Here is a 27,479-nt window from a genome sequence, read left to right on the forward strand (position 1 = left end):
GATAAGCTACTGATCTTGAAGCTGAAACCATCGTTCTGGACCCCGGGCACCCTCTCACGAAGTTGTTCATTAAAGACTGTGATAAAAGGCTTCCCCATTCTCAGAACACATCCGAGCACAGCTGCAATGCAAATTCTGGATTTTGAGAGTAGAACTGCCATAAGTTTCACCATAAGTGTCAGTTCTGGTGGGCGAAACCTCAAAATCCAAGAATGGCAGATCTTCCTTAAGCTTTTACTCAGTCGGTGTTAAGAAATCTTCATGTTAGTTCATGTCAGCAGTGCTTTAATTTGAAGTAAGGTGCTTTATTCTGAAGGCCGTTTTTGACTGATTGATTGATTGATTGAACTTTATTCATCCCACAGCGGGGAAATTCACTTGTCACAGCAGCGCATGAGTGCAAGAATAATACGAGTGCAAGAATAAACCAAGTGCCAAAATTAAAAAAAAAGGGTAAATAACAGACAAGGACAAACACAAGTGCCGCTAGTAGAGACGAAACACATTAATATTATCAGGTACTACGCATGTTGTAAAGTCTGACAGCAGAGGGAATGAAGGACCTGCGGAACCGTTCCTTACTACACCGAGGGTGCAAAAGTCTGCCGCTAAAGTGATACCACTTCCTGCTTCACGTTAGCGTACATACGTACATGTTGGTTACAGTGGTACAGCAGTCACTGACGATAAACTGCTTGCTGGATTGCTTGTTGGCTTGCTTGCTTGCTGCTCGCATGCTTGTTTGTTTTCCTAAATGATTAACTTCACTGCATAACTGAATGGCATTCTACCGGAGCGCATCATTCCAAAGTAAACAGACAAATCTTTACTGATGTCCAGCATACTTTCTAACAGTGATCAATCACATTAAAGTCCAGCATTAGAGGTCGCTATCCTCAACAGTCGGCGTTCGGCCCATTTCAACTAGTTGAACAGAAGATACAGTTCCGACTGCTCCGCATTTCTCTCGCTGAGAGTTGTCATGAAAGAACAAGTCATTCTGTAGCCTGTCCTGCATACCTTACTCATCAAGTGGAAGGTATTCTGAACCCCAAGCCACTTGGATATGTCTCAACTGACATCGCCGGCCGATCGTGACCCCATAATCCCATCACGCAGCATATGATGCTCATGGAACGCAGAGATTTAACACTTCCACAAGCTATCTTTGACAGTTAAGACCTTCTGGGGCAACATCTGTGTAGACACAGCCAAGTGCTTGCCGACTACTTTTGGTCATTCTTAGTCTGCCAATACTTACCGGGTTTTTAAGATCGTCCGAAGTGACAGTGCAACTCTAAGGAGCTCTGTGCTTATCAGTTGGTCCCTATTGTAGATCATTGGTTCCCGAAAGTATCCTGGCCAGTGGGCACCATGACAGACATTTTTCCTGCTCCAGATGGTGGAGTACAAACAGCTGCCATTAAGGTGGAGTAGATCTACGTACATTCATTCGGTCGTCCGTTTGATTCCTCTTCCTCGATTAAGTGAAGAAGATAACCGCGCTCCCAGCAATGAAGATTGACAATTATCCTGACAAAAAATTGGGAGTGGCTGTTTCAAAAAGACTGGAGTGAATGAAAGTTAGGTTTTGTCTGTGGTTTTGGCGTGTCTTCTTTTGAGGTGTTTTTTCCCTTCACTTCCAGTGGTGCCTTCTTTTCATTTGGTGTGCAATGACTGACAAAGTAATCAGGTTGTGTAAAATATCACACGTGTATTTCAAATGTTTGTAGTCTATGCGGTTTACGTATATTGGTATTGTCATTGACAGACAGACAGAGCGAAACGCAGACGGCAGGCAGGCAGGCAGAGCGAAACGCAGACGGCAGGCAGGCAGGCAGGCAGAGCGAAACGCAGACAGCAGGCAGACGGCAGGCAGGCAGACGGCAGGCAGGCAGATGGCAGACGGCAGACGGCAGGCAGACGGCAGGCAGACGGCAGACAAAGACAAACAAACAGCGAGACAGACAGAAACAGGCAGAGAAAGACAGAGAGAGAAAAAACAGAGATAGACAGATATCCATCCATCCGTCCGTCCGTCCATCCATCCATCCATTTTCTGTACCGCTTGTCCCCACGGGAGTCGCAGGCGTGCTGGAGCCTATCCCAGCTATCATCGGGCAGTAGGTGGGGGACACCCTGAACCGGGTGCCAGCCAATCGCAGGGCGCACAAAGACGAACAACCATCCGCACTCACACCCATGAGAAGTTTGGAGTGCTCAATCAGCCTACCGTGCATATTTTTGGGATGTGGGAGGAAACCGGTGCCCGGAGAAAACCCACGCAGGCACGGGGAGAACATGCAAACTCCACACAGGGAGGGCTGGAGGTGGAATGGAACCCACACCTTCTGAACTATGAGGTGAACATGCTAACCAGTGTTCCACCGTGCCGCCTCCAGACAGAGATAGACAGAGACAAATAGAGACAGACAGACAGACAGACAGACAGAGTAGCTCAAAACACAAATACTATTTAAAAATGTACTTCCCCAACGTAATTCAGTCGCTGCACCATCCATTCTATCGTAAAATGCTAGCCGCCTTTATCATGCTATTAATAAATGTACTCTTGTCAACCCGCTGTGATAGCAGTTACACAGTGTGGTTTCCCAACTTTGAAGTGCTTAGTTCTGTGGGAAGTAAAGGTCAGGTCAGGTATGGGGGCACGCATCGCGGTGACGCTTCGCTGCGCTCACCTTCTTGCTCCACTCCATCAGTGACCTTATGGCGTAGGACTGAGCGCCCGCCCGGCCTGACACCCCCACAATCTCAAGATGCTTCCCGTGCTGCTCCAACCACCGCGCATGCGGTCGCCCTACTGGGCAATTCCACCCCCTCGGGTCCGGAGCGGACAGAATCCTGTTTGCAGGAACTGAGGGCGGGTAGCGTACCACGTGGCCATAGAAGCGCAGCTGTCGCTCCCAAATCTGGCAGTTGACGCACTCCATCCCCGCTCACTCGAGAACTGTCTCGTTTGACACACGGTCTTGCCAGTGGATCCCGAGGATGCGACGGAGGGAAGTGCACACAAAGGTGTTCAGTCTTCACCTTTGCCCGTCAGTCAGTGTCCATGCTTTACAAGAGTAAAGCAGGACGGGCATGACCAGCGAGCGAAAGACTCGAACCTTTGTCAACTCAGATATCGGGAGCGCCAAACAGTCCCATTCAGTGAGCCCATCGCTCCATGCGCAAAACCAAGCCGACGAGCGACCTTAGCCTCACACGAAGCGGAGCGGTGAACCACGCTGCCGAGATAAGTGAAGTTGTCTACGATCTCCACCTTCTCGCCCGCCGCATCGGCTGACTCGATTGCAGCATCCAGAAAGTCACCGAAGACCTGGATCTTCGTATTGATCCAGGAGACGCGCAGTCCCAGCGGCTCCGCCTCCTCGCTCAGCGCTTCAAGTGCTTCGGTCAAGACGTTTAGGGTCTCCGCAAAGATCACTGCGTCGTCAGCAAAGTCCGGATCAGTGATCCGAACATTGCCGAATGATGCCCCTGTCTACAACGCGGCCCACAATCCAGTCCATACAAGTGCTGAAAAAGTGATGGGGCTAGTACGCACCCCTGCCTCACCCCAGTATTGACTGGAAAGAAGTCAGAGGTGGTGCCTCCGTACTTAACAGCACTTTCTGTGTCGGAGTATAGAGCCGAGATGCACAAGCTGCGGGGGGATCCCGCGTAGCCCCAAAAGTCTCCACTGAGCATCTTTACTCACTGAGTCAAATGCCTTCTTGAAATCAATATAGGCTGCAAGCAGCTTTCTATCGAATTCTCGAAAGCGCTCGGTGAGGACACGAAGCGCGAGGATGCGGTCTACGGTTGATCTTTTTGGTGTGAAACCGGACTGCTCAGGGCGCTGGCGGTCTAAGAGCTGCTGACGTATCCTGTTTAGAAGTACCCAGGTGAAGACTTTGCCTGGCACAGAGAGAAGGGTAACCCCTTGGTGGTTGTCACACTCCCGGATATCACCCATCCCCTTCCAGATAGGGACGACAATGCCCCTTTCTCAGTCGGTTGGGATGAGCCCCGAGCTCCATACGGAGCAAATCAGCATGTGCAACCACCGGAGGGTGGCATCCCCTCCAGCTTTGAGCATCTCTGCACAAACACCGCAGATTCCTGGAGCCCTTCCATCCCTCAGCTGACCCAGAGCCCTTCGGACTTCCTCAAGGGAAGGCGCAACAATGCTGAGGGGTGGGTTTGGCACCAGGCTCTGGATGCCTAAAGCAGAGAGATCGCAGCGTGGAGGTTCGGCCCGATACAACTCCTCGAAGTACTCGGCCCAGTGCTTCAGCCCATCTACTTCCGAGAGGACACTGCCATCAGCCACGAGGACCGTCGAGCTGCGCGGGCGGGGTCCAGACGAGCGGAGTTCTCGAATCGCCTCGTAAGCTGGGCGGCCGTCACTTTTACCCTAGTGACCCTCGACCGCCTCACAGAGATCTTGAACCCACCCCTCATGGTCCCGACCAGCAGCTCGAATGGCTTCTCGCCTCAGGGAAGTGAAGCAAAGTGACAAACTGAAAAATGTCTACACTGTAAATAAACCCTAACACGTTCACAGAACTGAAATATTTTTCGTAACATATTACACAAAAACTTTTGAGATGTTCTTACTTTTAGTAGTAAAGTGTAGAAAAGTATATACAGTGGAGCTTCGGTTTTTGACCACAATCCGTTCCAGAAGGATGTTCGAGAAGTGAATCCTTCGAATTCCAAATCAGGTTTCCCCATTACAAATAATGGAATAAAAATTAATCCGTTCCAAGCAAAAAAAACCCGCCTTTTTTAAGCATTTGTTCATTTGCGCAGCGCCGAACGCGCAACCGTAGCGTGCCGCCGACCGCGCAACTGCACCGCGCTGGTCGCATTATTGTGACAGAGCGGTCGCTAAAATTTAGAAAATATTTTTAAAGTCCTAATGGACTTTCCAAAATTTAAGTGGACCTCAGTGCGCAGGAAGCTTAATTTGGTCCGATTTCGCAACCGCAGTGCGCCGGGCGCTCACTGTCGCATTGCTTTAGGAGCGTCTTTGTGTTTTAGGATGGCTTTACTGCTCCCACTTGCTTCCTTTGGAGGCATGATTAGAGTTGATGCAATCCTCAGAGTAACGAGAATGTAATAACGAACGGAGTCAGTTGGCATGCGGGTCCTCTCGGCTCATCTTGTGTGGTTCGACAACCGAATTTCGTCCGACATCCGAAGCAAAAATATCCCGAATTTTTTGTTCGAATACCGATTTGTTCGAGAACCGGGACGTTCGAAAACCGAGGCTCCACTGTACGTAGTTTATAACAAACATTGTGGATTTTAAAATACCCACAAAAAATAATAATCAAAAATTATTCTTTAATGTCTACATTTTTTGACTGATTCTAACTTTTCCAACTTTAAACTTTTTAGTTTATGGCTACTAATTCCCAAAAATTCCCACTTACCAAAGATTCAACATTTTCTCCATTACAACACACACACACGCACGCGCGCACACGCACGCACACACGCGCGCGCACACGCACACACATTCTTCTTATGGAATTTAATTTTTTTTGACCGATTCTAACCATCCAACCAACTTCAACATGTTTTGCTCATTTCCAGTCACTCAATGTCATTTCACATAATTTATTATCATTCCATAAGTTTTCATTCAACCTCTCAGTTTTCACACACAATTTGTTCCGAAATTGCATTCTCTAGTTCCCATCGAATTGAAGCAAAACGTGTGGCAAATGGTTTGTTATACGATATTTTAGATCTCTATTGTAATTTTTGCCTCATTAAAATACATCTGACCTTTTTTTGCTTTTAGGGTGGGCAGGGGAGAAGCCTGGAAGCAATTAATAACATTTCTAAATATTACAATGCAAATGAAAGTATGATTTCTGACGAGAGTTTGATGAGAATTAATGCAAGAAAGTAGCATGAAAGCAATGGTGAATACAATGCACCAAAATACAATTTTTTTTTTAAAAGACAAGATCGACTACAAATTCACTACATTTAATTTATTCTTCATATATTTTGTTTATTTATCACATTAAGGTATTTTGCTGAAGTGCTATATATACAATTTGTATAAAATAATAAAATTCTATCAAATGTGACCACCAGTTTATTAAAGTACTAAATACCACACTGTAATGTCCAAATTTTTACATTACCTGAAACATTCCAAGTACATACACAGTTTTGAGTGTCTCTAACATACGTATCTCATTGATCAAAACTTTTATGGATTCTAGCTTTAAGGCAAAACAGCCAGTTAAAAACCTTTGGCAACATTTGCCAAACTGCCATCGATTGGGGTAGCAGGAATGCAACGGCTGTTAACTTTTTACCTGTGTATCAAAGCGGAATGGTGGTTGAAAGGACTATGTTGAGAGGATTTAAAGATATCTGGCGCCATCTAGCGTTGTGAATGGGTATAATGTCTAGACCCCGAATGTAAGACGACCCCACTTTTTCAGTCTTATTTTAACGCAAAAAGACCGTCTTGTATTCGGGCCAATGCGGTATTTCTCAGGCCATTAAATCTCTTCGCCCTTGGCGATTGATTCAATGTCATTTGAGAACGAAATGACTTGGATAAATTACAATATTCAGCTCACATAAATACTGTTTATGGAGACTAATCTTACTCACTTTTATTCACTGTTGAATGTGGTGCTACATTGTATGTATGGTGATAAATGGAGTTCTGGATGGTCATCATATTCCAACAAGTTTGTGACATCGGCACAATCGTGGCGGAGTGAAGTTTAAGCTGAGACAAAGAGGAGTAAGATCACTGTCCCCTTTGAAGTAGCCTGAAGGAGTCAAAATGACCTGATAATTTAAGCATGCACTAAAATGGGTGCCAGAAAAGGGAAAAAGAGAGAAGGGAGGCCAAAGAAGACCTGGCGATCAACTGAAACTGAAGACCTGAAAGGAACACGTACAAAGTCGGAAGACAAGGAAGCCGCTGTACCGAAAAGACACGTGGAGAAAGAATGTTGCCTCATGCGTCAAAACAAGATTAAGGCCATATAAATAACTATGATACCATATACATTTCTGACTGTATGTCTTACATACAATCAGAAATGTATATGGTATCATAGTTCTCTTTACCACATAATATGTAAAGGAAAAATTCATGGTGTAACCACCGTCACCTCAACCCTATTGGAACCTGTGGCACAATCCTTAAAATGTCTGAGGGTGAATGGCAGTATTCCTCCAAACGAAAGCGTTAGGTAACAATTCTTACATCCTCCATTGTGTCTTATGTGACAGCCAGACATCATCTACTGTAAAATTTCAATGGATGAGTGAGTTAAGGTGAGATTGAAGACCGTTTCTTTAGTTACCGTTTTTTTTCGTGTATAATGCGCCCCCATGTATAATGCGCACCCTAAAAATGGCATGTTGATGCTGGAAAAAAGCCTGTACCCATGTATAATACGCACCCAATTTTTTTTTTTTTAAGTCCCAATGATCGTCACACACGCAGGGAGGCAATGGGTCCCATTTTTATAGTCTTTGGTATGGTCTTAACTAGGCTGGATGTATTTTTTTTTGTTGGCGTTGATTTCTCCGACTGCCCATAAAGGCACCACCGCGATCAGATGAAAAGAGAGGAAAGTGACGTGCGGACATGTGAAAAAGGCGGCTCTGTATGGGAGAGACGTTGAAGAGGAATAAAAACACCCTTGGAAACCAAAACTTGCCCCTCGTGACTCGGAGCTGCAACAAATGTTTCGGATTTGTGTAGGGTACATTGTGACAGCAAACGAGCAGGTGATCGAGCAAGCGTCTGATACGAGAGCATTGCGTTCGTATGGAGCGTGTTTGAAGTGAACAGCAGAGACGAAAGGAACAAGGCAAAGTGTTGTGAAATAAAATATTACCTGTAATACGCATTTTGTTATTTGCTGATTGTATTAAACTATCACATTCATTGTCAGTCAAGAAGAGGACTATTATCCCTTCTTTGACGAAATGACCAGAGCACAGTACAAACACACTATTGTCGGTCAGTCCTGTTGTTGGTTTTGTTGTACCATGATTTTCTTAAAAAAAATTTAAAAAAAAATTCAAAAAAAATAAAATTTCAAAAAATTTGTACCCATGTATAATGCGCACCCCAGATTTTAGGACAATAAATTAGTTAAATTTTGCGCATTATACACGGAAAAAAACGGTAATATAAAACTTGAAGACCGTTTCTTTAGTTAATATAAAACTTGACCAGTAAAGAAAATTTTAGTTAAGATTTATGTATGTATATTGTTTTTAACTAAGGAGAGAAATACACTACATATATTCTTTTCAACCTATTTCATTAGTTGAAACTGCATAGTAATTTGGAACACAGTATTTTGAGTCACTTTACAATAAAAATACCGTTTCTACAATAGTTATTTTGTTTAATAAAATCCCAAATATTACAGAATGTATTCAAATTTGCAGATCATCTCCCTAAAATCTGTAAACCACACTGACTATTAAGGAAAATTGCAAAATCATCAGATGCCAAGTTTGGAACAGAGTCATGGCTACACGAATGATTGACATCCAACATGTCTCAACATTTTTTTTGTCGTTATCAAATGAGCACAAACTATTTTTTACAGGTATAATTACATTTCTCATTTAAGTTAAAGTCCCAATGATCGTCACACACACACATCTGGGTGTGGTGAAATTTGTCCTCTGCATTTAACCCATCCCCATGTGATTTTGATCCATCCCCTGGGGGAGAGGGGAGCAGTGAGCAGCAGCGGTGCCGCGCTCGGGAATCATTTGGTGATCTAACCCCCCAATTCTAACCCTTAATGCTGAGTGCCAAGCAGGGAGGCAATGGGTCCCATTTTTATAGTCTTTCGTATGACCCGGCCAGGGTTTGAACCCACAACCTTCCAGTCTCAGGGCGGACACTCTACCACAAGGCCACTGAGCTGGTACTTTGTGATTTTTTGTAAAATATGCCAAATTAGTCTGACCTTGTTTTTTATGTGGATCTATCAAGGAATGACTATTTATTTCCAATGTTTATTTGCTCACGAATGCGACATGTTCAAAACTGCATAAAATGTAATTTAATAATGCCATTTTCAGTATTTCTTAAAGATGACAATCTCTCATTATTAACAGTACTGTGGTTTTATGTGAACAAGTATACACTGATAGCAACTGATGAAAACACAGTTTTGACAGTTGACAATGAGTACCGTATTTTCCGGACTATAAGTCGCATTTTTTTAGTTTGGGTGCGACGTATACGCAGGAGCGACTTATATGTGAAATTATTAACACAATATTACTTGATTATTAACACATTACTTACTCACTCGTATATGATTTTACATGTTATTTTCACACTAAACCGCATGAGGACACCCTAGGCCTGTGGAAAAATTGGAACTGCAACTGACGATGAGTCTGATGTCAGCAAAGTGCCGCATCTACTTCCGGAGTCAGCGGAGTTGTTTATAAGTGACACAGAGGACGAAGATTTCGATGGATTTAATGATTTGGAGTGACACGGATGGTTCGATAAAGTTATTTATGTATATTTATGTCCTGCCCCCCGTCCTCCGGCTGGCGAGGGGGTTAGGTGACACCCAAACTGAAAATGGCTGTCTGGATTTCTTGTCGACCAATCGGGATGAGGGATCTGAGGCGGATTACCACCCTCGAAGACACTGCCAGGACAATTGAGGGCACCTTCCTGCAGCTCTTCACTTTGAATATGGATATCCACTGTTTCTTTGGATTGTTTTACATTATGTGCCCTCTCTGCATCCATTGTAGCCTGGTCATCCTGGAAGGGGGATCCTTCCATCTGTGGTCTCTTCTCAAGGTTTCTCATTTTCCCCAGTAGTTTTTTCTTAGTTTTTCCTTGCCCTCCTGGGAGTTTAAGATCAGGGGATGTTGAGAATAATTGACAATTTTTGTACATGTGAAGCCCTCTGAGACTTGTCTGTGATTTAGGGCTATATAAATAAACTTGACATGTCATAGTTATTTGAATAACCCTTAATATGTTACGTCAGGCACGTTCTCAGTTCCTCGTTTATGTGTTTATTTAACGTTAGCATACCGTACCATTCCGCCTGTTGTCGCCTATTCATGTCTGTTCTTGGTGTTGGATTTTGTCAAATACATTTCCCCTAAAAATGCGACTCATACTCCGGTGCGACTTATGTTTTTTTCTTCTTTATTATACATTTTATGGCTGGTGCAATTTATACGCCGGAGCAACGTATACTCCAGAAAATACGGTAAATCAAAATTTAAAAGAATGGACTTTACAGGTCCAATCAGCAATGTAAAATTGTACATTATACTTCTATTTGTTTGAAGTATAACTAATCCTCATTTACATTGGGCTTTGTTTTGTGCTTAGTAATTACCACTTTCAATTTCAGAATCTTTTACTTGAAAATGTACAGTGACCAGAAAAGTTGCTCAAAGCCAAACATCAACCACACAGTGTAATACCAAATAAGTGAAGATGAAAATAGTATTAGGTTATTCAGGCAGGCAAGCTATTAGTAGGGACTCATTGTGTTAAATGGATGTTTCCCTTGCTGCGTTTTCTCAGAGGCCACTTTTGCACTCCTTTCCATCTGAATGTGCATAGGATGGCTGTTTTATATCCACAGCTGGTTTGTCTGAGAAGCTATGGTTTTGCCTGCTACTCATACAGCTATCCTCAGGTGTTTTTGTGCTACTTTTATCCCACTGCTCAGACCGCTGAGTCCAGTCCTGCATGGTGGTGACCTGTTCCGACAAAGGGCACAGCAAGGACTGAGAGCACACTGAGGTGTCTGAGAATGCTTGAAAGGATCCGTTGACAGGTGAGGAGAACTTTGCCGCTGATTCGTACTCTGGGTCGATGGCTTCTACTTTGATTTGGATGGTCTTTGCTTTGATCCGCAGTTTATGAGGCAGAGCCGAAGAACTGGCCTCAGGCACTTTGTGTGTGGATACAATAACACTTGTTGGGTCAGCCGCAGATGTCATCAACCCTTTGGGGACCTGCTGCTCATCTTCACCATCTGATGATTTGCTCACAGCACCATCATCTGAGCTTCTGGGCGAGTTACTGGATGACCTGGTGATCTGTAAAAATGGAGCAGATTGAGCGTAGACTCTTGACAAAGAGCTGGCCATGTAGTTCCTAAAGAGTTCATACGGACTACTCTCATGTGGAAAGGTGCCATTCTCTGCCGGTTCCCGTTTGACCTCGGTGCTTCTGCACATACTTAAACTACCCTGAGTTGGAGCACATGCCTTGGATATATTTGGTGAATGTTTGATGACTGAAATACAGCTACTGCGCAGGTGATGAGGCTCAGTTTCTTTGCTGGAGAAACTGCTTTGATCAGCACTGGCTGTGACAAATTGCTGATAGAGATGAGCACTCTTGTGGCTAGACAACTTCTCAACTTCTTGGGCATATGCTGCTGAGCTCAAAAGGCCAAACTTGAGTTTAAGCGACAACAGTTCAGCTTTGAGGGAGGCATTTTCCTCTCCCAGGGTCATCAGCTTGTTCTCCAGCACCATGTCATTTATACGCCGCTTCTCCCTCGAGCGTTTAGCTGCCTCGTTGTTTTTGCGTCGTCTCTCCCAATAAACAGTGTCTTTCTTCTCCTCTGGGATAAACTCCCTTTTCCTGCGACAGGTAGTTTTAGCTATAAATGGTATACCAGAGACATTACTTATCAGGTCCCGGTTAGACCCTTGTAAGGCCACAGCCAGTAGCAGGGCATCGTCTCCACTATAGGGCTCACTGGCGTAAATTTCTTCCTTGACTGATTGCATATTTATAACTGATTGTATCCTCTGGATTTAACGGTTCCTCATAATGCTTTCAAGAACTGATGATATCTTCCATGAGAGACAATCCTCCTCCTCGTCACAAAAACTGTGGGATTACAGAAAGAGAGTCATCAATTAGTTTACATTAACTAATTACATAAAAAAACACTTTGCAAAAGGAACTTTTCCCAGGAACGTAACCCTGGCACATTAAAAGAAGGGTAAACCGAGGATAGTTAAAAGCGAAGGTTCATTTTTCACTTACTAGCCCAGTTTATGTATTTTTTTTAATGAGGAAAATGAAAAAAGTTAGAAAAAAAAAAATCTAAATTATGTGTAAAATTCTATCAATCTAGCAGCCTTACATCAATTGTATCATATGGAGAGGCAGGCAGAAGCAGAGGCTAAGGTCATACAGTGCCCTTTGTTTGCATACACTTTTTGTTCATATACAATGTGAACATATTTTGCAGATTTTTTGTCGTTAATTTTGTTCACATGCCGTGTACTGTATTAAAAACAGGCTTAAAGAAAACTTCTGATCTAATGCCGAGTTTTACACCATTTTGTATTGTTTTTAAATCTGTCTATCTCCTGGGGGCCAACCCCCCCTTCTCCATAAAACCTAGTGACGCCACTGCAACACGGACGTGTTCTAAATTTGGATTTCCTTTAAAATTATACAAAAGATTACTTTTACCACCGAACTGCAAGAGTAATTTCCAAACGATAAAAATCTAAGAAATTTGTTTTCATTTAATAGCAAGATTGCATTAGTCTTTTAGGAATTTGATGTGTCATAATTCAAAGATTCCGATTAAAGATCCATCCATTTTCTGAACTGCTTAGTCCCCACGGGGGTCGCGGGCGTGCTGGAGCCTATCCCAGCCGTCATTGGGCAGTAGGCGGGGGACACCCTGAACCGGTTGCCAGCCAATCGCAGGGCACACAGAGACAAACAACCATTTGCACTCGCACTCACAATTTGGAGTCTTCAATCGGCCTACCAAGCATGTTATTTTTGGGATGTGGGAGTGCCCGGAGAAAACCCACGCGGGCCCGGGGAGAACATGCAAACTCCACACAGGGAGGGTCGGAGGTGGAATCGAACCCGCACCCTCCTAACTGTGAGGCGGACATTCTACCCAGTGCCCCACCGAGCCGCCTCCGATTAAACATGTAAAAAGAAAAAAACAAAAGTGGTTACAGGAGTTGGTATGTGTTCTGTCAGAATCTGGATGATGGAGGCAGGCAATCAATCAGAGCCAGACAGGACCAGGGCTGGCTGCGCTTCAGCGAGCCGTCAACACGGTATCGCCCCAGAATTCCTTCATTGTGTCAGAATTACACAATAACCACCCCTCGCCTCCCTCAGCCAGAAATTTCTGTTGCTGCAGACATTATGCAATGTTTGCTGGTGTAGCAAAAACGAAATAGACGCATGTTTGTTCTGCTTTGTTTGTGTGTAAATATATAACACTGGTTAAACAGTGGATCCATATAAAAGCGAGATAATCGACGCAGCAATCTGAATGAAGACAATGTGGGCATTGATTCTAGTACATGACATCATTGCCTCGTTTACTCAGACACTGGCGGATGAGGCTTGATCGACGCCCTAAAAAGTCCACACTAACAGTGTGAGACGCAACAGTAAATCAAACGATACCGTTGATAAAGAACTTCCTGTCTGGTTACAACAGAATAAAACACCGTCTGCCACCATCAGTGTGACACAGTGAGCCCAAACCAGTTTTTTGGTTGTCGCAATCTGTAAACTCCTGTCACTGGTAACAAGGCCTACGTGACTTTACAGAACCAATACGTGACCCAATCACTCTCAATTCCCAGCCATCCCAGAGCGCTGCACAATTAGAAACATTAGTAAGGAACCATTCTTTGTTAATAAAACTTGCTGATGGCGGCCCGACGATACAGTACGACGTACTTGCGCGACGCTGGCTAATGCTTGGTTAACAATTAGGTTACTTTAAGTTTAAAAAGTGTTACACACCGAATTGGGTCACGCACTAACCAGCACCCACCCTTTGGGCATACATCGACGCACGTAAATATTCGGTATTATCAATTGGCAGTGACGGTTTAAAAGTCGATACTCACATTTTCACCATACCTTGTCGCTAGTTGAAAACTGGTGGCGATATTAGAGTCGCTGTCCTTAACGGAGAAATCATACATCAGCGATGAATTTGTCCTCTCAAACGTGAAGAAATATCTGGGTCGACTAAATTTTACATAAGGAAAAGAACCACATTTTTCTCCGATTTTTTGCACACCAATGTGGCTTCTGACTCATGGATCTGTGTTAGTAGGTCAGGAGTTAAGTGCATTGGCAGTGTACGGTTGACGGAGAACCGCCTTAGCCAATCACATGGCTGTATTTCACAATTCCAGCCAATGACTTTAGAGAAGGGTCGAGGGCTCAACTTGTCGTCACAATACCTGCAATGGAGCGACCAAGTCATCATGAATAAATTCTTACCTTCAAGCAAACTCAAGTGCGGACGGCTGTTCGTCTATGTGTGCCCTGCGATTGGCTGGCAACCGGTTCAGTGTGTCCCCCGCCTACTGCTCGATGACGGCTGGGATAGGCTCCGGCAATGCCCGCGACTCCCGTGGGGACAAAGCGATATATAAAATGGATGAATGGAGTCATACCGACCCCACGTATGGATGTACACTATGTATTTGGAAGTTTATTTTTATCTTTACTTGTCTTGGCCCGTAGAGGTCACTGTTGTATAACACGTATAAACTTAAACGCCGTTTGCCGTTTGTATTTACCGCAATCGTGATCCATGAGCAGGAATCTGAGTAAGAGTAAATTTAAATCTGTCAAAGAGGTAAAGATATATATATTTTTTACCTTGCCTGACCAACATTCAGGAAAGTAGTCCATTGTTTGCAGTTTCACACTGGAAAAATAAAGCAAGCCATGTGTGTAGACGTATGGATTTTGTTAACATTTAGGTATAGTGAAATAGAACATTAATACACTCTTGTTTTACACATGTTTAGCATTGCTGTAATATTCAGAAATATCAGTAATTCAGTAATTAGATTTAAATATGGCTGAATGTTAAGTCCAAGTTGTGATAGTTATTTTTTTATGGCAATACAAGTGTTGTCAGACGTTCTGCTATTATGAACTTTGATCAACAAATAACTTATTTAAGAAGAATTTATTGAACATTCTATAGTTGAATGTACACAATTGTGTAGTAAGTGAAAAAAAGCTTATAAAAATCATGCAACTGGTAGGGGACATTAAATCAACACCAGGGTTAGCAATGTTCAATAAAGGATTAAAGAAAGGGGGGGAAAATCAAACTAAAGAATATAAATTACAAATCTGTGCAATGTGGTGAAAAAAACAATGTTACAAATGCTAGTGAAAAAATAAGGCAAAAGTGTGGGGAAAAAATGATTCCATGAGCTTGAGTACCAATATTGAAAATTGTAAAATATATCACTGAATTAAAACACAATTTGTTCATTTGAAAACAATACTTCTTTTCTATTGTGTTTCTATTCATTATACATTCTTTGCTTCTATGGCTGTGGCCAATGTACATGTATACCACTGGATAATAACATCCATAATAATATAAAATGATCTTCAAGACACAACGGAATGCATAAGTCTTTCTCTATAAAACTTAGTTTTGGCTCTGCTTTTTCTGAAAGTAGATGTTTTCTACTCTTAGTTGTGAGGATAATTCCTTTAGGATATGAACGTAGTATGAAGATTCACCAAATAGCTATCCTAGCTTGCATAAGCCCATGTTTGTTGATCAAAGATAATGTGACGTTCAGTAAAACAAGTAAAACCACAGACATAAAAGATCTTGAGGTTGAATCATTGTTTGTGTATGTTGCACAGCAACATTGGAAAAACGTCTGAATGGAAACACCAACTGTAGCGTACTCAAGCTTAAAAAGCGAGATTGGGAAGCACAAATTTCAGTCCTACTTGAGAAAGTCTTTTTCAACATTCATCCACTGTCACTGGAAATTGCTCCTTTCACTTCATATTGCTTTTTGGAAGCAGGCACACATAGTTAACAGAATATTTCACATAGTACGCCCCCCACTCCACCACCACCTATGTGTCTGACAATTGGATCACCAGCTCGTCAGTCTGTTGCTCACTGTCACCCAGTAATTCTGTTTCAGGCACTACCAAGTGCTCATTTTGCTCTAGCTCGATTTGGGATGCCCTGTCAACCAAGTCCTCATTGTTGGTCTTAGAGTCCTCAGTGAGTAAGGCTGCTTGCTCTGCCATAGAATTGTTGGAAGGAGCCGTGGTGACATAGCCTGTTGATGTGGAGCCACTGCCACTGTGGTGAGAACTCGCTTTTGGAACCATCGGGGCTGGGTGGTGGTGCATGGGCATGGGTATTTGCATGGGATAGAAATTCTGCATGTACTGGTAGGCTGGCATAGGGTGATAGCCATTGACAGGGATGTAGAGCTGTGGAGGGACCATCGGCCTATGCATTTGACTCTTCATTGGCATAAACTGAGGTTGATGGAAGGGGGAGGTCTTTTTTGGGCTAGTGTAGCGTGAAGCATTCACTGTGCTCATGCTGATATTGCTAACGGGGCTGGTGCTGAGAGAGCTTGTCTGGGTAGTGTTGCTGGTACCTGACGTTTGAGCAGAGTTATTATAATTTGAAAGACTCTCCCAGGAGCGCAGACGTGTGTGGATATCCTTAAAGCGAGGCCGCCTTGCTTGGAATTCACTCCAGCACTCCAGCATAAGGGTGTATATCCAAACTGGGCAGTCATCAGGACACTGCAAAACCTGGTGGCTGCGCACCATCTCGATCACGTCGTGGTTGGAGAAGCCACAATAAGGCTGTAGACCGTAACTGAAGGTCTCCCAAAGCAAAACACCATAAGACCAGATGTCAGAGTCTGTGGAGAACTTGCCATACATCAGTGCCTCTGGTGACATCCATCGAATAGGCAAAGGGCTTGGCCCCATCAGATTGTAGTAGTCAGCTGAGTAGACATCTCTGAAGAGGCCCAGATCAAGGATCTTTATATTTAGCTTGTCAAAAACCAGAATGTTCCGGGCTGCAAGATCTTTATGAACAACCTGGTGGCTAGAAAGATACTCCATTCCGGCGGCAATCTGGGTAATGATATGAAGGAAATCTGCCTGCTCCAATGTCGATTTGACTGTTCTGTCATCATCTGAGCTAGCAACATCTGAGTTGGGAGAGCGCACCACAAGGTACTCGTGCAGATCACCAATGCTTGAATAAGTGAATAGAATGCATTGTGGCTGCTCTTTGGTGATGGTACCCAAAAGACAAACAATATTTTGATGCTGAAGGTGAGAGCGGAGCATGGCCTCATGGCGAAATTCTTCACCGAGGGCGGGATCAACCTTGTCCTTCAGTGTCTTGATGGCCACCACTTGGGTCTGCTCACCAGGTGTAGTGCCATACAGATGCCCTTTGTAAACTTTGCCGAACCGATCCTCACCAAGCTCCTCCATAAATCTTAGAGCTGATACATTGATCTCCCGCAGCTTTGCCTGTGTACACAGAAAAACAACAACAAAAATCAAATTCAAGTCCTTGAAAAATAGGGCCAACGGTCAAATAAGTCAGACAAAGATAGATGTGTTCAGTATTTCTTCTGAATTTAAAATAGTTTTCGGGTGTCTAAATAAACAGTCTCTGACATTCTTTGATCAAAATACACATGCACATACTGTACACACGTCCCACATACTCAGAGGCAAATGTGGCCATTTTGTGTGCCCCATTCGTTTTGATTTGAATCGCTAAATTATAATTCCCTGTTCATTTTTAATTGCCAATTTGAATCTCCATTTGAGTCACCACCAATTTGTGCACCGTCCAAGTTCTAACACTGCACCTTTTGGCTTTAACATGATCTCTGTCTCGGGTGGTAAATTCCCTTTTGTGACATCACAGTTCAGCAAAATTCACAAAGGCTTGCTCATACAACATTCACAATATCTTTGCCCAAAATGCAGTGTGCTGCGGGATTTTGGAAATGGTTTGGTCTTTATTCAAGTCTTGCTATGTTTTCTCTCAATCTATTATATATAGTATCCGCAACAAGCTGCGGCAGGACGGGACTGCTCAGTCCTGGAGGCTCACACGCACACTGCCCGCAGTTTACCATGGATGCCAGTACATTTCCTCCCTGCACATTCTGTATGCCACGGTGAACCATGAAAGTAAATTAAGCATGACTCAGCTGTAGTAAAGTTGTAGGCAGCGAGTGTAAGATGCCTACTGCTTCCAAGTACAGATAGGCCCTATTACATACTGTCAGGTCTAGTTCCATTCACAGTGTTTTACTACGGCGCTGACTGTTTCTCATTTTCACCCTAACTCCCATAATGTTTTATTTAAAGTCTACAGTACACTATGTTCTTTCCTTTATTGTCACTGTTAACGCAGTGTTAACTGTGAAAATCAGTTGGTGGCGGTGCGCAAAGACGCAGCGGCCCGGCGCTCCTCAGCTGTTGGCAGTTTTGTAACTTTTTTTGTAACTTTTCTTGTAACATTTTTAGTACTCATCCCATCCCTGCTTGTGACATGTGTGCAATACAGCAGAGCGGAACTGTTGTCGGTCGCAGTAAACACCTTCTGCCCGCAAAAGAACTTGATTCTCTGGAACACGATCCCCCTCGGGGATTCGGCGGCCGCTAAGCATGGCTGGCTTTGCTGTCCCCCCACTGGAGTGGCGCGGGCGGCGCGGACATGGAAGGCGGAAGCGGGGCGGAGGAGGAGGACTAGCTAAAAACTGGCCCGTGCAGGCCAGTCATCCCTAGTCTCTTTCTTGCTGACGCCCGGTCGATGACCAACGGGATGGACGAGCGGAGCACATCTCACGGTCTGGAGTGCTGTGTCTGGTTGTCGCGGAGTCCTGGCTGGACCATTGCATCCCCAACGCGGCTATCAAGCTAGCGGGCCGTGCTGTCTTCAGAGCCGACCGAACAACAGACTTTTTTAACGCTTTTTAAAATCGAGAACTTCAAGATTGAGCAACAGCTTTTTTCATCAGGCTGTTAAAACCATCACCCCACCCATGTTCATCCCTTGCGAAGACTGACCTAAGATTGCATTTTATCTGTATTTTATATTGTTTTATATACATGTATGTATGTGCATGACCTGCCATGAGGAGCTGCCAAACTGATTTTCACAGTTAACACTGCGTTAACAGTGACAATAAAGGAATTCAATTCAAATCCTGGTGATAACTGCAGCAGGGAGGTGGGATGGACAAAGGTGACACTTGATTGCCATGAATGTCCAGCGAGCCTTTTCAACTGTAACTGAAACAATTGTTGATGACTACATCAACTACATCAATTGTAGCATTACGAAATTAGAACATATCAGAGGTTTAACAGCAGCAATCCTAATCAGAATTTCTCCAACCTTAGATGATTCACTGTAGTGGAAATGTTGTACACTTTTGTACTACAGCCATCCCACCTGGTGTTTGTGCTGGTTTAGGAGAGACATCTCCATGTCTTGGTTTGGTGAGCTGTTGAGCTGGCAGCGAGGAGGCGTGTCACTTGGTGCTTTTTGCTTATTTCGACACATGCAAACCAAAAAAAAGAGGCAAGCAATCACCAAAGGGATGGCGATTGCAGGGATTAAAATGAACAGAATCTCCTTTCTGAGGTTGTCTGGAGGCTCTGCGAATAGAAAGATGATAGCAAAGTCAGTTAAGTGGACGTTATATTCAAAATACATATTCGGTGAGCGTCAAAAAATTAGTGGTGAATAATTTGCATGCAGTAAATTACAAAGTATCCCATACACTTGCAGTCAACCACCTCTTTAAAAGTGAGAGCTACTGCTTGGGGACTGATTAATACAAATGGGTTACCAATTTCATACACACTTCTGAGATGACAAATTTGCTGAAGGGACCTTTAATTGGAAGTTAAAAGTCATTATATTCATGTATGTTAAGACACTGATCATGTTCACGATTTCTTACATTAATCAACGACGTTACATACCAATATGTATAACTTTATTTTTTGAAATCTTTGCAAAGATTAACATTTTCAAAAGATCACTTCACTGGTGAGCTCCTCCAATACTATCTGGTGCCCACGGCCACCACGTTGGTGACCCCAGCCATACATAGTTTACAGTCCTGGGTGGCCCTCATTTATCATAGCTTATTACTCCTACCCGCAAAATGCGACCTGACAGATGCATATTTCACTTCCTGCGCAAAGCGTATGACCTATCTCAAGAAAGAAAGAAAAAAACCCCCAAACAATTTACAGGCATTAAATTTTTCCTCCACATAGATGTTCACTATAGAGAAAAAGTTTAGCATGGTTGAAAAAAAATGGCCAATCGCCACCAAAATTCATGTGCACATCAGGTGCACTTCTCCCCAAATCAATGTCTGAAATGATCAAAACAATCATACCAATATTTGAGATTTTATGGACATTACCATCTCCTCTCTGTCTTCCTCGTCATATGTGCGCACTCAAGCTTGATGTTTAATGAGGAGGACACTTAAAGCGGTAGTCAACCCCCAAATTTTCCTTTGTAATATGTTCTGTGCAGCCCAACTAGTCGAAACACAGCTTTCTAATTAATGTTTTGTTTGTCGAATATGAATTACACGGGCAAGATCCACCTTTTCATCAGTCTCAGGGGTCAGCCATTTTGCCACTTGCTGTGACTCAGGTCACAACCAATCACGGCTTACCAGCTTTCTGAAGCTGAGCGGTCATTGGTTGTACATATGCTTAGCAAAAGTTAAAAAGTTAGAGAATCACTGTTTCAGTGCAATGCAAACTGCATGATGTTACAGTGTCTGGTGATGGTGGCACTTGGTGTACTAGGTATGCGTTTTTGATAGGGATGTCCCGATCGCGAGATCGGATCGCCCCAATCGTTTCCTATTTTCCGGTGATCGGAGCTCGGCTAAATTAGCTGAAGAGTCGTGCCGATCTTTACGGCAAATGCCGTAAAGTACCCTCTTAGTACCCTTTTAGATTCCTACCCCTTTCTCACTTTATACAATGATTCAACATATACTGTAATTCTACAACAGAACACAAGTAGACACACTTTCACACATATTTTTCTGTTTCATTTTTACTTGTGTGTAGCCCTTTGGCACTTTTAGCCTTTGTACCCGCTAAACAACATATTTTTGTACATTCTTTTAAACTGGTGGATATTTGGACTTTGCTTGAGTTCCTCACTTAGATTGTTCCGTAGTTTGACCCCGGTTATAGTTATACAGAAACCTTTTAAGGTTGTTCTTATGTTTAAGATTTTATAATAATAATAATAATAATAATAGTAATGCTTATTAATGGAATTTTAGTCTTATAAAAAGTTGAGTTACTTGCTCAAAATATATTTCAGTTTTATAAATTGTTCCCTGTAAGCGTCTTTGGGTTTTTGAAATGCGCTATACAAATTTAATGAATTATTATTATTATTATTATAAATTTCAATACTAAAGGGAAAACATTGGATAGGGACTCACAATCGGATCGGATTTGAGGTTAAAAGATCGGATTGGGATCGGAGGCCTAAAATGCTGATCCCTAGTTTTTGATGGTGCAAAATGTTTGAGAACGGCTGCTTTAGTTGATAGCATGGTACTTACTGCAAAGTTGAATATCACAAAGGTCCACCCTGACTCGAGGGTCCAAAGTAAAGCACCAGGGAGCCTGCATCTGGCCTCCTGGGTTTCGGCAGTAGTTGTGGCTTGCCCATAGTTCAGGGTAGTCTTGAGACAGATAGTGAGTATGGGGGTACTGACTGCTCCATGGCTGGCAGTAGTGACCGGATTTAGTGATGCTGACAGTGCCCCTGTAATCAGCCCCGCTTCCATTGTAGCAGCTGTGGTCTGTGGGGGAATCTGTAAAACACATTATGGTTAGGACACTATTTTGCCACGATGCCTGCCTATCATCTTGAATGACTACTTTTCATCTTATCAGCTTACATGGGCCGAGTTCTTCTGGTGGCACTCCGATTCTCATACATGAAGCAGCATCACGTGTTCCTGGGTGAGGTAGGAGGTGACAGCTGGGGAGCTCTAACTGCATGAGGATCATGGGATTGGATCTGGCAATAGTGTACTCAGCATGGCACAGGTCGTTCTCCAGGGCCTCACACTCGTCTCGACAGAGTTGACGTCGCCGAGGACTCCGGGAGCTCTCGTCACACAGAGGGAATACGTAGTAGCAGAAAGAGGGGATGGCAAATTTGGAGCACTGATCCGACAGATGAGTAGAGGTGCCAATCATTGTGAAGGCAGCTTAGAAAAAAGAAGAGATGTGCTTACATTGTTTTACTGACCAAATAATTACCAAAACAGAAACAACGGGTGCTTGGATGTTTAGAATTGTAATCAAAAATATATTTTTTCTACCGGTGATGCGATTTTCACTCTCGCCCTGCATCTGCAGAGATTCCACATAAATGCTCTGGTTGCCAATGAAGCGAGCACAGGCAATGCCACGGTATGGTTGGCAAAATCCTTTTTCGTGTGACCTTAAAAACACAGCACAAATGATTACTTAGTTAACTGTTTTTTTTTTATGTTAAGATTGATTTAAAGCAAATCTGACAGAATCAAAGTTACAATTAAGTAAAAATAATAGTTTATTGATGTTTTAGCAATTCCTCAGTACCACCATCGTAATTACTTCATTGTGTATGAAGTGACACAGAATTCTGGGGAATAGTTTTAGGAAAACATACAGTGGAGAAGTCTGTACATCTCTGTGAAAATGTTGTTTTTTTCCCATCCATCCAGCCGCCCGTTCGAACGCCTGCCCGCCCGTCCGTCCATCCATCAATCCAAAACACCCCACCCACCCAAAAAGTTATCTAAAAGGGCAGCTTGGCAGAGTCCAACCATTACCTGTAGAACTCGTAGTTAGTTCCAAGAATAACATGACACCCCACAGGTCAGTTCTAAAAATAGCGCACCAATAATGGGACATTTTAACTTGCTAAGAAAAATTACACAGTAATACAGTAAAGTGTAATCACCAACGAGCAGACACGTAGACAAAAACAGTCTCTTCTAATAGAAGCGGCATTATTTTCCATCTAGAACAGCTATGTCCAATCCTTGTATCTAGTGAATGTATTTACCATCTCAGTGGCCACCATCTCAGTGGCCTAGTGGTAGAGTGTCCGCCCTGAGACTGGAAGGTTGTGGGTTCAAACCCCGGCCGGGTCATACCAAAGACTATAAAAATGGGACCCATTGCCTCCCTGCTTGGCACTCAGCATTAAGGGTTGGAATTGGGGGGTTAGATCACCAACTGATTCCCGAGCGCGGCACCGCTGCTGCTCACTGCTCCCCTCTCCCCCAGGGGATGGATTAAAATCACACGGGGATGGGTTAAATGCAGAGGACAAATTTCACCACACCCAGGTGTGTGTGACGATCATTGGGACTTTAAATTTTTTAAAATTTTTGAGTCTTTGGTTCCTTTTTTAAACCCACTAAGAAGATAGCATTGGTATGAATTTTCCAACAGTATTTCTTAACTAATGCAACTTTTTGGAAAGTTCAAGTATACAAAGTCTCCATCACTACAAAAACATGACCAAAAATGAGGAAGTAATGGTTATCAATCTGTTTCACAAAAAGAAAGAGTTCACTTACGTATGATCTGGCCCATGAGTAGGCATCTGCCCTGTGGATTAACATGATCAAACATGAATTCACCTTTTACAAAAATGCATCAGTGATTGACACGATTATGCATGCTACTTAAAAAGTTGTGAAAAAGACAAATAGAGATACTGATTCACTGTGTAAACAAACCTTACCCAGTTTGACATAAAGGACGCCTGTGGCATAGATCACTTTGTAAGCATTGGAGGCAACACACTGATAATAGCCAGTGTCTGTAGTGTCAAGGTCGGTGATCCTCAGCTTGGATCCAGCCTCGGTTTTGCGGACAGTGATACGTCCCTGCTCCTGGACAACGGGGGCATCATTTTTAAGCCAGCGAATCATCGGTCGCGGATTACCAGACACTTTGCAGTGCAGTGTTGCTGTCTGGCCCTGAAAGTGTGTGATATTGTTGACTGGCTCCAAGAACTCAAGGAAGTAACCTTGACAAAGCGAAATACAAAAAAATATCAGTTAAAGTAATGCAGAAAAAATCTTTGCATAAGGACAACGTCCAAAGTCTATGTTTTGTGGTTTTGTGGGAACACAATCATTCCCTTTGATTGATTAATTGATTGATTGGTCATGTAAACATATAACAAGAAAAAACAAAACCAAATAGAATAAAGAAACAAAAATTAACAGATATCCTAGTTGGGGTGGCTGTGGATTAGTCGTCCAGAAGGTTGGGTGATGGATTTGTGCTCTGCCCGAATCATGGGTCGTTGTATCCTTGGGCAAGACCCACATTGCCTTCGGCGCCACTCACACTGGTGTATAAATGTTTGGTTGTGGTCAGAAGGGCTGTAGGAGTGCACTGGCAGTCACTGTCAGCCTACCCCAGGGCTGCTCTGGCTACTTAGGTCGTTTATCACCACCAGAGTGTGAATAGGTAAGTCGTGTATGAATAATACATCTAATATGAGCGCTTTGAGAATACTATAGAAAAGAGTGATATAAATCAAGTGCATTATTATTTTTTATGCATACGTAAATCAGGATCCATTTTTGTTGACTCGTGTCAATGAGACAAAAATGTAGTTTACAAAATAAAGACTGGGCTAAAAGCTATAGACATTTTAGTTCACGAGCAAAGATGAGATGAAAATGAATGAATGTCTTTTCTTCGCGTTGATTAGCTTGACTCAGTTCTCACGCGATTCACGTTAAAACAATGCCAGAAGGTGAGTTCTTGTGTGATTCACGGCAGAATCATGTTTGGTGGCGAGCTCTCACACTACTCATGGCAAAATCACACTTGGTGGCAAGTTCTCGCGCTATCCATCCATCCATCCATCCATCTTCTTCCGCTTATCCGGGGTCGGGTCGCGGGGGCAGCAGCTTCAGGAGGGACTCCCAGACTTCCCTCTCCCCAGCTACTTCATCTAGCTCATCCCGGGGGATCCCAAGGCGTTCCCAGGCCAGCCGAGAGACATAGTCTCTCCAGCGCGTCCTGGGTCGTCCCCGGGGTCTCCTACCGGTGGGACATGCCCGGAACACCTCCCCAGGGAGGCGTCCAGGAGGCATCCTGATGAGATGCCCGAGCCACCTCATCTGGCTCCTCTCAACGTGGAGGAGTAGCGACTCTACTCCGAGTCTCTCCCGGATGACCGAACTTCTCACCCTATCTCTAAGGGAGAGCCCGGACATCCTGCGGAGAAAACTCATTTCGGCCGCTTGTATCCGGGATCTCGTTCTTTCGGTCACGACCCATAGCTCGTGACCATAGGTGAGGGTAGGAGCGTAAATCGACCGGTAAATTGAGAGCTTTGCCTTTTGGCTCAGCTCTCTCTTTACCACGACGGACCGGTACAGAGTCCGCATTACTGCCGACGCTGCACCGATCCGCCTGTCGATCTCACGCTCCATCCTCCCCTCACTCGTGAACAAGACCCCAAGATACTTAAACTCCTCCACTTGGGGCAGGATCTCATCCCCGATCCGGAGAGGGCATTCCACCCTTTTCCGATCGAGGACCATGGACTCGGATTTGGAGGTGCTGACCCTCATCCCGACCGCTTCACACTCGGCTGCGAACCGCTCCAGTGAGAGCTGGAGATCACGGCCTGAAGAAGCCAACAGCACAACGTCGTCTGCAAAAAGCAGAGACGCGATGCTGAGGTCCCCAAACCGGACACCCTCAACGCCTCGGCTGCACCTAGAAATTCTGTCCATAAAAATTATGAACAGAATCGGTGACAAAGGGCAGCCTTGGCGGAGTCCAACCCTCACTGGGAACGAATCCGACTTACTGCCGGAAATGCGGACCACACTCTGGCATCGGTGATACAGGGACCGAACCGCCCTTATCAGTTGGCTCGGTACCCCGTACTCCCGAAGCACCCCCCACAGAACCTCCCGAGGGACACGGTCGAACGCCTTCTCCAAGTCCACAAAACACATGTGGACTGGTTGGGCGAACTCCCATGCACCCTCGAGGATCCTGTTGAGGGTGAAGAGCTGGTCCACTGTTCCACGGCCAGGACGAAAGCCACACTGTTCCTCCTGAATCCGAGGTTCGACCTCCCGACGGACCCTCCTCTCCAGCACCCCTGAATAGACCTTACCAGGGAGGCTGAGGAGTGTAATTCCCCTGTAATTGGAACACACCCTCCGGTCCCCCTTCTTAAAGAGGGGAACCACCACCCCAGTCTGCCAATCCAGAGGCACTGTCCCCGATGTCCACGCGATGCTGTAGAGACGTGTCAGCCATGACAGCCCCACAACATCCAGAGCCCTTAAGAAATCCGGGCGGATCTCATACACCTTGCCACCGAGGAGTTTTTTAACTACCTCAGTGACTTCAACCCCAGAGATTGGAGAGTCCGCCTCAGAGTCCCCAGGCCCTGCTTCCACAATGGAAGGCGTGTCGGTGGAATTGAGGAGGTCTTCGAAGTATTCTCCCCACCGACACACGACGTCCCGAGTCGAGGTCAGCAGCACGCCATCTCCACTGTAAACAGTGTTGACGTTGCACTGCTTCCCCCTCCTGAGACGCCGGATGGTGGACCAGAATTTCCTCGAAGCCGTCCGGAAGTCATTCTCCATGGCCTCGCCGAACTCCTCCCACGCCCGGGTTTTTGCCTCAGCAACCGCCGAAGCCGCGTTCCGCTTGGCCACCCGGTACCTGTCAGCTGCCTCCGGAGTCCCGCAGGCCAAAACGGCCCGATAGGACTCCTTCTTCAGCTTGACGGCATCCCTTACCGCCGGTGTCCACCAGCGGGTTCGGGGATTGCCGCCACGACAGGCACCAATGACCTTACGGCCACAGCTCCGGTCGGCCGCCTCAACAATGGAGGCGCGGAACAAGGTCCACTCGGACTCAATGTCCCCCGCCTCCCCCGGGACGTGGGAAAAGCTCTGCCGGAGGTGGGAGTTGAAGCTCTTCCTGACAGGGGATTCCGCCAGACGTTCCCAGCAGACCCTCACAGAACGTTTGGGTCTGCCAGGTCGGACCGGCATCTTCCCCCACCATCGGAGCCAACCCACCACCAGGTGGTGATCAGTTGACAGCTCCGCCCCTCTCTTCGCCCGAGTGTCCAAAACATGCGGCCGCAAATCCGATGACACGACTACAAAGTCGATCATCGAACTGCGGCCTAGGGTGTCCTGGTGCCAAGTGCACACATGGACACCCTTATGTTTGAACATGGTGTTCATTATTGAAAATCCGTGTCGAGCACAGAAGTCCAACAATAGAACACCGCTCGGGTTCAGATCGGGGGGGCCGTTCCTCCCAATCACGCCCTTCCAGGTCTCACTGTCATTGCCCACGTGAGCATTGAAGTCACCCAGTAGAACGACGGAGTCCCCAGAAGGAGCGCTCTCCAGCACTTCCTCCAGGGACTCCAAGAAGGGTGGGTACTCTGAGCTGCCGTTTGGTGCATAGACACAAACAACAGTCAGGACCCGTCCCCCCACCCGAAGGCGGAGGGAGGCTACCCTCTCGT

The 27,479-nt window shown here is 44.7% G+C and overlaps 2 protein-coding genes and 1 long non-coding RNA gene across 5 annotated transcripts in view; all 3 read right to left on the bottom strand.

The window, feature by feature from the left end:
- Nucleotides 1–5,896: 5,896 nt before the first annotated feature.
- LOC119131440 lies at nucleotides 5,897–14,086 on the bottom strand. The gene is made up of 3 exons (XR_005099652.1): nucleotides 14,074–14,086; nucleotides 8,927–8,929; nucleotides 5,897–6,405 (listed from the first exon to the last, which is right to left on the bottom strand). It is a non-coding gene; the product is annotated as an uncharacterized LOC119131440 (long non-coding RNA).
- Nucleotides 10,188–14,189, bottom strand: nfil3 (nuclear factor, interleukin 3 regulated). Of its 3 annotated transcripts, none has more exons than XM_037265861.1 (2): nucleotides 13,952–14,189; nucleotides 10,188–11,923 (listed from the first exon to the last, which is right to left on the bottom strand). In XM_037265861.1, the coding sequence occupies exon 2, from the start codon at nucleotides 11,818–11,820 to the stop codon at nucleotides 10,594–10,596; it is 1,227 nt and encodes a 408-aa protein (XP_037121756.1). In that variant the 5' UTR covers nucleotides 11,821–11,923; nucleotides 13,952–14,189; the 3' UTR covers nucleotides 10,188–10,593. The 3 variants fall into 3 exon arrangements, with proteins under 3 accessions (XP_037121756.1, XP_037121755.1, XP_037121758.1); XM_037265860.1 differs by having other exon boundaries at nucleotides 13,939–14,188; XM_037265863.1 differs by having other exon boundaries at nucleotides 10,188–11,118; nucleotides 13,939–14,186.
- An 816-nt stretch (nucleotides 14,190–15,005) lies between these two features.
- The window catches only part of ror2 (receptor tyrosine kinase-like orphan receptor 2), a 61,819-nt gene continuing 49,345 nt past the window's right edge, over nucleotides 15,006–27,479 (bottom strand). Inside the window, exons 3-9 of the mRNA XM_037265802.1 lie at nucleotides 23,685–23,972; nucleotides 23,518–23,548; nucleotides 22,267–22,388; nucleotides 21,838–22,152; nucleotides 21,496–21,750; nucleotides 19,332–19,537; nucleotides 15,006–17,386 (exon numbers count right to left, since the gene is read on the bottom strand). Coding sequence (XP_037121697.1) covers nucleotides 15,944–17,386; nucleotides 19,332–19,537; nucleotides 21,496–21,750; nucleotides 21,838–22,152; nucleotides 22,267–22,388; nucleotides 23,518–23,548; nucleotides 23,685–23,972 — 2,660 coding nt within the window. The 3' untranslated portion in view covers nucleotides 15,006–15,943. The remainder of the gene's footprint in view (nucleotides 17,387–19,331; nucleotides 19,538–21,495; nucleotides 21,751–21,837; nucleotides 22,153–22,266; nucleotides 22,389–23,517; nucleotides 23,549–23,684; nucleotides 23,973–27,479) is intronic.

This window comes from Syngnathus acus, chromosome 12 (assembly GCF_901709675.1).
Source record: "Syngnathus acus chromosome 12, fSynAcu1.2, whole genome shotgun sequence".
Taxonomy (NCBI): domain Eukaryota; kingdom Metazoa; phylum Chordata; class Actinopteri; order Syngnathiformes; family Syngnathidae; genus Syngnathus; species Syngnathus acus.